This window comes from Nematolebias whitei, chromosome 13, assembly GCF_014905685.2.
Source record: "Nematolebias whitei isolate Nwh7 chromosome 13, NemWhi1, whole genome shotgun sequence".
Lineage (NCBI taxonomy): Eukaryota > Metazoa > Chordata > Actinopteri > Cyprinodontiformes > Rivulidae > Nematolebias > Nematolebias whitei.
In genome coordinates, this window is record NC_056510.1 from 23,567,696 (window position 1) to 23,578,690 (window position 10,995).

The 10,995-nt window shown below is 40.7% G+C and overlaps 1 protein-coding gene across 1 annotated transcript; it reads right to left on the reverse strand.

The window, feature by feature from the left end:
• Positions 1–6,212: 6,212 nt before the first annotated feature.
• Positions 6,213–7,969, reverse strand: LOC119419176. Its single transcript, XM_037686486.1, has 2 exons — positions 7,240–7,969; positions 6,213–6,764 (listed from the first exon to the last, which is right to left on the reverse strand). The coding sequence occupies exons 1-2, from the start codon at positions 7,753–7,755 to the stop codon at positions 6,291–6,293; spliced, it is 990 nt and encodes a 329-aa protein (XP_037542414.1). The 5' UTR covers positions 7,756–7,969; the 3' UTR covers positions 6,213–6,290.
• Between the last annotated feature and the right edge of the window lie 3,026 nt (positions 7,970–10,995).

The window sequence follows — 10,995 nt, forward strand, 5'->3', positions numbered from 1 at the left end:
TTGCCATCGTGCCATCGTGGTTCAGTCCTTCCATCCTTGGGCTCTGGCCTGTCATGGCGGCTGTCTCCATGATCCTCCATCTGCCTGCATGGACCGAACTCTACGGAGCGGTTCAGTTCTGCAGAGAAACCTGGATGTTCTCTGTCTGCCGGACCCAGTTCTGGAGGGCAGTCTGGGAGGGCAACTACTGCGGTCCTTATTATCATCAAGCTGCTGACTGGATCTGCTAACAAGACCACGCTGCTAATCGAAGCACACTGCTAAACAGTATCATGCTGCTAACTGGACCATGTTGCTAAGATAAGCTCACTGTCATCAGAACCACTCTGCCATTAGGGTCATACTGCTGTAGATTTATTTATTTCTCACTTTTGGCACCTTGTTTCTGTATTTCTGTTGAATGCTTTGAGTAAATCCGAGTTTATGTTAGTTTAGTTTATGTTAGTGCTTGCATTAAGAGTATAAATTATAGACCAACAAAACCTATAAGGACCGTGCTGCTGCTGTTCGATGTATTGTTTTGCACTATTAGTGTTTAGCGTATATCTTAGTTTATATCTTAGATCCTTATTTACTGTTTCTCGTTACATTTTAAATTTTTGCTATGGTTGGATGTAACTGGGACCCTGTGTACACAATTTTGTTCCACCTCATGTAGCACATGTGATGTGAATGACGATAAAGATCCTTGAATCTTTGAATGGAGAAATAAAGCTTAGACCAGAATCAGGAGTTAATAGTTAGTCCAGTATGGACCAAGACAAAAGTGGGTTGTTGTTATTTTAAAATAACTAATGTAGAAATAATTTCTTAGTTTTTCATGAAAGTTCAAAGTTTATAATTTTACATTTACTTACATGCTGTATCCGCACTACGATGCATTTCCAGCTGTATTTGAACCATCTGTTCACACACAAACCTAGATTTTGACGAGAAGTGCTCATTTTAAAAAGGCTTTGCAAACTGGATATTTCTACAGACGGTATCTGTGTGGACAGGAGACATGAAGCTAATTGTCGTACAACTTTTGTCATACTGAAACAAGAATGAAGCATCCCACCATCTGTGCCCAAGACCAAAAACAAGCTGTTCTAATGAAAACAGCTTAATTTGAATTAGACACCCCCTTCAAAGAAGAGTTCTCAACACTAACCCACTCTTACAGTCGTGCATGAATTTAGACAAAGTTTGACTATTTAAAAAAAAAAAGGTTTACTTTGGATTTTTGGTTTAAAGAAGTTATTTAATGTGATCAGATAACGTCATTTGTTATCACTGCAAGCCAGGAAATGATTTACCAAGTTGCAGCAAGTAAATTGGCATAACCAGACTAAGGCATTATGACACCAGGTTACTGCTCCTTACCGGGTCAGTGCTGAAGGCACCAGGTCACTCGTCTTTCTGGGGTTCTGCTGGTGGATCAGACCAGGATACACCACGAGGAGGACTTGCCAGGAACTGCCCAAGGTAGCTGAACGTCACTGTGACAGCTTCAGGGGTCTGTGAGGGCCACAGCTGATGAGAAGGTGCCGTCCATTGCAACCTTCAGCCGGCTTGGACTTCAAGCTGAGAACGTGAGTCTTGCAGTGAGAAAAGGCTTCATCTTCTGTAGTTAAAAAAAATAACAATAATTAAATAAAATCTGTATGCCTTTTTATAATTGTCTATTGTTGTCCATTGTTGTCATCATTCTTTGTTGAAATCAGGTCTTTCTTGTAAATATGAGTCCTCGAGGCTCAGTGGGATTAACCTGTCTAAATAAAGGTTGAATGAATGACATTTAAACTTCTGTTTTTCTACAAAGTAACAAATTGTAATTGAGCAACATGTTGATCTGCTCAGGAATAAACAAGTGGCCCTCGGACTACATCAGGATCGGGGTCCAAGATGAACCACTTTCTGGTTCGGAGACAAAGACGAACGGTTTGAGAGTTCAAAACAAACTTAACTTAAACTTAACATTTCTTAAAAACACTATTTCCCCTTATACATGTACTTGGAGCTCCCAAAATGAAACCCATTGAGTCACTTTCCAAATTATCTTTTGTTTTCATTTCATGTAATATGTCAGACCAGTATTTTTGCTATTTATGTCAGGACCAAAGACAATGAACTAATATATCAATTTCAGTTGTACAGGTACATGTAAGACACAAAAGAGGGGATGATGATAACTCAAACACTCAACTCAACCCATAAAGTTGTCAATTCTACATTTTCTCATTGTAAAGTGTTACCGTGGGGCTCTGCAATTAGAGCAGCTACAGTGTGAGCAGTTGTGAGTCTCGAGCTCAGTGGAGCTCTAATTGAAACATTCAGGACACTCTTTTAAGCAAATTTAAGGTCTCCGGGAAGTTTGAAGAAGCAGCGTTTGTGGTTATTTTCCAACAAGACCTGTCACCTCATACATTAATTCATCCCCTGCAATAACTGTACCATACAAACCAGTCCAAAAGCAGCTTGTGCCATCCAGCCTGGCATGGCATGAGTTAGGGAAAGTAAAAACAACACGTTGGAATGTTCAGGACAAAACCACCATTTATTGACTTTTTATTTGTGGCAGCAGCTTTTCAAAGCGTGACAATACTCAAAAAAAAGGAAGAAGCAGAGGAATAATTAAGAGTGAGGTTTTGCACAAGATTAGAACAGGGGTGGATTTAGGCCGCAGCAAACGTTAGAATAATTCCACATTAAATCCATAGAATATAACTGTATGCATATGTTGTCCAGCCTTTCTAAAGCAAGTTGATGAATGTAGTGTGGAGGATTTTCGGGCCATTTTTGTAACAGCTGTGGCATTTGTGCCTGAGCTAAGGAAAGCAAGATGTGTTTATTTATCAGGAGCCCATTTGTAATAGATCCTTATTTCAAAATAAAAGCAAACCATCAAAGTATTTATTTTAATTGTCACATCCTATTCAGGAGAGAGTTTATGAAAAGAAGGAAGCAATAAGCAAAGTACAAAGAGAAACAAACAAGCTAAAGAAAAAGCAACCTTTCGGATGTGGCGATAGAACAGAATTCAATAAATTAGCGTCTATTTAGATTATCTGTGAATCATGTCCTGCAAAACATCTGTGTTTACAGGAATGTAAGCCACTGTACATGCCATATTGATTAGATTTGGGTTTGTTATGCTTCCAGAAGGATTTCTCACAGAATCAGGAGGAAATCCAGAGTTTTGCATCAACCCAGACAAACGCGGCTTCATTTGTCTCTGTGAGCTTGTTAAAAAAGTAAAAGAAAATGTCAGCGAGAAATACATGCAGGATTAACCATTCCCGGCGGGGCAATCCAAACTTTAAGAGACAAATGAGCTGCATTTTTTTCCTCTTTAAATGGCGCTTGCTATCAATATATTTTATTAAATATGAATAGTTCAATAACAAACTGCGCCAGCAAACTGAAATGCAGTAAAAGATGTTCCTGGAACGCAGCTCGGAAGTGTAATAAAAGTAAATGTAAGTGCTTGTTTTGAGTCTGTGTTGTTGTTCAGAGGTGTCATCGCTACCTCTGGAGTGGCACCAAACCAAAACAAGGATTATGATTTACAGTATTTCCTGCAGACGACCTTAGAGGCTTCCTTTCAATTTTAGCCAAAGTTGTGCAAACGGAGGCCAGTCCAATTTCTGAACTGAAGCTGAGGCAGGAAGCTGCTGATGGAATTCAGGTTGTGACATATTTTGGTTAGGTTTTACCTTTCATTAGCATGCCAAATCTGCTTTTATTTCCAACATTTACCAAGCTCATGATATATGTTAGTAGCTGTTATCATTCTCTTTTCACATGCAGGGTGCTCAGAAGGGCTTACTGTCAATAGCAGCTCGCCAGGGGCTATGGGTCGAAACTAAGGCCCTGTACACACGTAGCCGGATATCAGGAAAACCGAATAGTTTATCATGCGGTGTGGCCTTTCATCCACACGTGAACTCCGGTTGATGTAACTATAAACGAATAATAACAAAAACTCCGACCAAAGTGGAGATTTGAGAAATCTCCTCTTTCGGGTTTGCGTGTGGACTTTCGGAACCGGAGATATGCGCATTATGTCTGCGACAGATGGTGCAGCGCGGCGCTGACGTCACATGTGCGACAATTGTTTTTGTTTGCCCATTCATTCGGAGGGAAAATGACTGCGTTTAGGGAAGTACTAATTGTAACGCTGGTTCAGGCAATTTTTGCTTGCTTGTTTTTACAAGCACAACTGCTCCAACAGATGGAATTACAAAGGAGAAAAAGCGTTTGGCGTTCAGCTCTTTTACAGCAACTATCCCTACCGATACGGAGGCACAATACCGCCATTCAGCGTCGCCGTCGCCGGTTTTGGATCAGACCTGGACGCACTGCTGGCTGGTGGGAAAACTTTGAGAAGGAAATTGTTCTCCCACAGGAATGGCGTGAGAACTTCAGAATGTCACGGTCGTCATTACTGTCGCTCTCGGAGTTACTCCTTCCTTACATTCAAGGGAAGAGTACTGTAATGCGATCTCCAGTCTGTGTGGTCAAAAAAGTTGCATGCACGCTATATTATTTGGCTGACGAGGGAAGACTGCGTAAAACGGCCAATGCATTTGGCTTATCAAGACAAGTAGTCTCAAACATAATTAGAGAGGTGTGTAAGGCTATAACTGTGTACTTGGGACCATCTTACATAAAAATGCCAACAACAGAGACTGCTGTGCGTGCACTTGTTGAGGGATTTGAGCAGGCTTATGGTCTCCCTCAGTGCCTTGGAGCTGTGGATGGGACTCATGTGGAGATAAAGCAGCCATCAGCTAATTCTACAGAGTACCTAAATAGGAAGGGGAGGTTTTCTCTTAACATACAAGCCACCTGTGATTACAAGTACAGCTTTATTGATGTAGTTGTGAAATGGCCAGGGAGTGTGCATGATGCCAGAGTTTTTGCTAACTCCACAATAAACACAAATCTGAAAAACATGAAGATTCCCCCCTGTCCAAGACAAATTGTGGAGAACGAAGACGCTATACCCATTTACATACTGGGTGACCCTGCATACCCACTTCTACCTTACCTGATGAAAGAATATGCTAACGGAGGAAGCAATGTTCAGGAGCAGTACTTTGGACTTTCGTTGTGCCGAGCTAGAATGGTGATTGAATGTGCATTTGGAAGACTAAAAGCCCGATTTGGAGCCCTGAGGAGAGCCATGGACATCAATATGAACGATCTTCCATTTGTTATATATGCATGTTTTGTGTTGCACAATTTTTGTGAGGCATCAAAAGACACTGTGGATGAAAACAGAATAACTGAAGCTATTCAACATGACAGGAACAATCAACCGGACACACAGCCAGTGGTCAGAGGAGACAGCTTGGCAGCAGAAGGAAAGCGGGTCAGGAGAGTCCTCACTCAGTGTCTGGATCCATAAACACAAAAACCTGTGAACTATTTAGCAGACTGCGTTGTTTTTTCATAAAAAAACGTTATAGTTAGCACCATGTATGTTAGAGAATTTTTAAATTGTTTTGTGCAATGTTATTGCATTTCATTCTATTAATGCATGAAAAGCTACCACCCAGGATTTAGATACATTATATAATAGTTTGTAGCTCATTAGACAGACTTTTAAGTGAAATGATTTTACTTTTCTCTCTTAAAATTGGACCTGTAGTGTATTAAATAGTGCTGCCAATACTTTCTGATGAACATGACTGTATTTGTAACTGATAAATGTCATATTCACAAAAATTCACATAAAGAAACTTGCTTTTAAAATGTTTGTCAATTTATTCAAACGAACACACTTAACATGTTCTTATTTTGTGTTTCATTTATGAACAGATCAGATTATAACAGATCTACAACAGATAAAGCTTTTTAAACATGGGAGAAAAGCAGCACAGTTACTGTACACTTTTAAATCAGTGATGCCCAAGTCCATAACTTGGGAGCTACCACAGGTACATTTCAGCTGCATTTTCTTCAACAAACCAGTATGAAATAGCTGATTTCAATCATCAGTATGTATTTGATAGTGGTGTTTTGGAGAAATACATCTAAGTAGCAGTAGCTCCCAAGGACTGGACTAGATCACCACTCTTATAAAGATTCACGTAACAAAAATGTAAATAGTTAAAGTATTGTGCAATTGCTACATTTTAAGCTTTTCACAGTATGTATAAAAAGATAGCAAACAGAAAAAAAACACTGTCAGAGTAAATAACACTGTGATTAACAACCTGACATGTGTGCAACCTTGTGCAAAAGTGGAACTTGTATATACTTAACTGTACCAGACTTGTTTCGATGTATAAAACAGTACTCTACTGGTCATTAAAAAGGGCCTGACTGAATGAAAATTGGTCAGTGGCTTCAGCAGGTGTGTGGAACACAGCTTCAGTGTTCATAGTGTTTCCTGGTCTTGTGTTTTGACGTGTTCTGTCAGAAGTGGAGTTGTTTGGGTATGGGTAATTTGCTGAGTTTTGGTGGACAGAATGGTGGGCCATTGTGTGCGAATACATCGGACCTCTTGGCTCATATGGCATGTAGTGTGGTGGTTGTGCAGGTGCATGAATGACCTGTTTCAGAAGAGAAAACCCATCAACAATCGATGTGGTAAGTCTTTCCAGTGTATTGGACATTTTTGAATAGTTTTCGGATGCTTTTTGTTCTGATGTCTCAATGATTTCCACCAGTCTCTTTTTCACACGCTGGTCTTCCTCAAGAGCATTCAGCCACTGGGTCTCAGCAGGCAGCTTTCTCCTCAGACGGTCGTGTCTGTGTCCTTTTAGTTTTGCCTTCAAAAGAGAAATGAAAATCATCACAATTAAACATAAAAAAGTAAACCTGGATCATGTTGATGTTGTACTTTTCACATCACTTCTACATAACAATATGTAATAACAGCGTATCCAATGTTTGCTATATGTCTTAAAGTGTATTTTGTACCCACCACCCCATCAAACTAATGAATATGTAGGCCTAACATAATATGAGATGAGTAAGAGCATGATGGTGTCATTTCTTTTTTGCAATAATAATAAAAATAAATCAGCAACCCGTACACAGTAAAATATAAAAAACATCACATTCCAGCCTCCACTACACACCTCAACTCTTGCATAATTTTTAACACACATATTGCCTTAACTGTATTTTTAATAGCAACACAATTCAACAAACCTGTTCCGTGAATTATAGTACATCCAACAGATGAACATTTACAGCAAAAGTACTTTTATTTATGAGGAATGGACAGAAAAATATACGTACATCAAGCAGGTCTCTCCTCTCCTTTGAAGTAGGACCCACACTGCTTTCATTATCAGACCCTGTGTCTGCTACATCCATGGTAGTGGAGGAAGAAGATGTGGATGGTGAGGGTAGGGTCCGAGAATGATCCAGGTCAGCTGTTTCACTACCGGAGGATATGGTAGTACTAGCTGGAGAGCCACCCCAGATTTGTTCGCACAGTTCGAAGTACAGAAGAACCACTCGACCGTGTCCACTCCTGCGTCCTGTATCAACAGCATGGCGATATTTACCTCGGACTGCTTTCATTTTTGTTGTTAAATTCCCGCGCGTGATGTCGGCATGTGAATGGGGAAACTCGTCGGAGGACTCCGTTGGGTAATGCTCTAAAAAAAGCGCTAAAATATCAACATACTTGTTCTGACAGGATTCCCAGTCGACATTTTCCTGAGTTTTATTAACTTTGTACTCCAACACGGTATTTAATAGTAGTTCAACCTCGCGGTCTGTCCACACAAACGAACCTCCAGGCGCCATGATTCAATACTAACAGGAAGTTGTGGTTGCTTTGAAGGGTTGTGATTTGCTGATATACGTTTCACCTTTGCACTACACTGCCTCCTATGGGTTGGGCATATTCTTTACAACGCTCTGTGGTGAACATCACCGGGTTCATGTAGACGATCATTTTCTCTATCCGAACATGTATGTACGGCGATATTTTTTTGCGCGGATATTCGTTTTTTCAAACACCAGGCTACGTGTGTACAGGGCCTAAAACAGGTCATAAATGTCCACGTGCACAGATTTGACAGCAGACATTCTGTACGAGAACAAACAAGATCATTGTTTGGGTCTAGTAAAGTTAAAAGGATAGACAAACTATTACTGTCATGTTCAATTTTTTCTAATGAAACCATTCTACACCCCCCCCCCCCCCCCCCACCACCACCACCACCACCACCACCACTACCACCCTCCAACACAGACAACTACAGCCTAATATTAATCAAAACAAGTCACACTCTGAGCTGGATGAGCTTTTATGTGTCACAGTTGGCTGGTGCTGGTGAACCCAATGGTGCAGGCAGGCAGGCAAGGACTCAGAATGTATATATAAAATAAGAGATTTATTATCAAAACAAAGAGCTGACAGGGCAGCAAAACAAACATATAATGATCGGGGAGGGGGGGGGGGTACTCATGATACAGACGGGTCATCACCAGAGAACAGTAGACAATGTCAGGACAATGACTAACACAGAAACACAGACAGGAATATATACATAATAATAATATAATATATACAGGAAACACCAATTAGACCAAGTGAAGACACGTGTGAGTAGTCACAGATGCCAGAGAAACAGACAGAGGATGCAAGATATGAACACGACACAAGATGGGGCTAGATACTAAAGAAACACAAACCTTATAAAGAGAAACAGAGGATCAGGAGGAGCCTAGACATAAACACCAAACCAGGGACAAAAACACAACTCCTACATTATGAAACATCATAAAAGTAACACAAGAATCACACTTCTCTAGAATCATACAAATGTGCATTTTTCTAATTTAATAGTTGGAATATTACCAGAAGATGTGTCTGATTCATATATGTCTGATGTGATTTATTTGACAAGACAGACAACACTATTGATGCTGTTGATTTTTTATTGCTGAATGTTGCATCTTGTAAAAAGTTGCTACAGATCACTTCACTCTGAGTGCAGCTTTATTTGTGGTTCCTATAGAAATACTAAAGGTAGAGCAGGAGGCAATGCTAAATGCAACACCTGCTGCACATACCAGTACATACCATGGTTCTAGGAAATCTGTGTACACTTTCCTAAACTGAGGGATTTTTATATCTAATTGTATTTTTTTTCTCCAGGCCTTCGATAACAGCATCCTGACTGCTCCATGTTGATAGCATAACATCCAGACCTCAATGTCCAGCCACCTTATTAAACCACTGAACTCCTTCTTCTAATTAGTTTCCTTATTTATGAGGACGGCTGAGGCCGAGTGGTTAGAGCAGTTGTCCTCCAATGCAAGAGTCAGGGGTTTGATTCCATTACCAGTCACATACAGAAGTGTCCCTGGGCAAGACACTGAACCCCTCATTGCCTCCGATGTGTCCCATCAGTGTATGAATGTGATAAAGCTCTGATTAATCTTTGTATAGATATAGTAGAGTGCTGTATGAATGGGTACATGAGGGCACAGATTGTAGTGTAAAGTGCTTTGAGTGTCTTGAAGATAGAAAGGTGCTGTATAAGTACAGTCCATTTATCAGTTAGACCCTTCAGTAGATCCCTGTGACAAACAGTAGAAGAAACCAAGACCTCTCCTTTGATATGGAAACTACAGTATTCACTCACCTCCACTTCCCATCACACGTGGCACCCAAGCTCCGACGAATGACGTTGATTATAATTGTTTGCCATGTGATGGTGCTCCCTCGAGTTACTTCTGATTTGACTTTAATTCACGTCTAAAGGTGTGATCACAAACAGGAGGGGAATTGGCTGAACTGCTCACATGCGATATCTCTGGAACTCATTAGCCTCGGGGTGTTTGGACCTCTCTGCGAGGTGTGGATGGGAAACGAGAGACAGTGTTTGGTGGCTGCAGCTGAGAGTATATCTATCACTCTGCCAACTGCCTCCATCTCCTCTGGCTCAGTTGAGAGAGTCAACCTTGAGGGCAAGGCAGTGGTGAACATATGCAAGTAATTTGTATGGCATAAATAACAGGATGATCTTTTGACAATTCGTGCAGCCGCTGTGGGCTTTATTATTGGGAGAGAAGAGACGGCTCTCTGGAGACAACAGTGTTGAGCCTCTTTCTGTCACTAAGGAGATCCAGGGTTGCTTAGCCCACCTTTCAAACCTTATTATAACTTAAAGGGTTATAGTTATTCAACAGCTCATGCACTGCAATGAGTTTTTATTAAAATGCTGACCTTCTAGCTATTGGCTAAAACCGCACAATGGCCTTCCAAGTCATGGTTTTGATCTGAAACAAAGAAAAAACTATGATTCAGAGCTTCTTTATTGTTTTGACGTTAAACTTGGGTGTGAAAATACTCACTTCAAATTCACACATCATTCCATGCAAAGGGTGTGGAGCTGGTAAGGAAATGCATAATAATGTGTGAATAACGGATCACTGGAAACAAACAGCTTTACGCCTTATTTTTCATTTTTATCCAGACATCACAGCTGAAGGGGCGGGGGAGGGGGGGTGGAAACGTCCAGAAAAAGAAAGCTTAACACCAGATCGATCATCCTCGTCACCACGTCAAACCACCTTCCTAGTGAAGGTACAGATTATGGGTCGGATCGCTTCTCGCAGTTGAAGCAAGAAACAGATGGATTTCACATTAAAAGACTTCAGACCTGCCAGTGGCCGTTTATAAAAAGCTGAAAGGAAGAAAAAAAAAACATGGGATGGAGGTGACATTCTTTGAGGAAGGAGAAAAGATTTAAAATGACATGATTTCCCATAGGCCTCTGTAACCAAAGCGTAGCTGGAGAGGAAACCTAAAGTCAAATACATCCACCTTGAGTCTGGATGGCTTGTTCTGTACCTGGATTAAGGTCTGTGAAATAGAAACAGAGCAGCTCAGGCTTAAGATTCTCATTAACCATCGCGGCTGAAGGGGGAATCAACAAATTACACATCGGGTAATTCAATTGTGTGTTCAGTTCATGTGCTTACAATTAATACAGATGCCCTTCTTTACTCTGGCTCGGCTAAAGAAAGGAA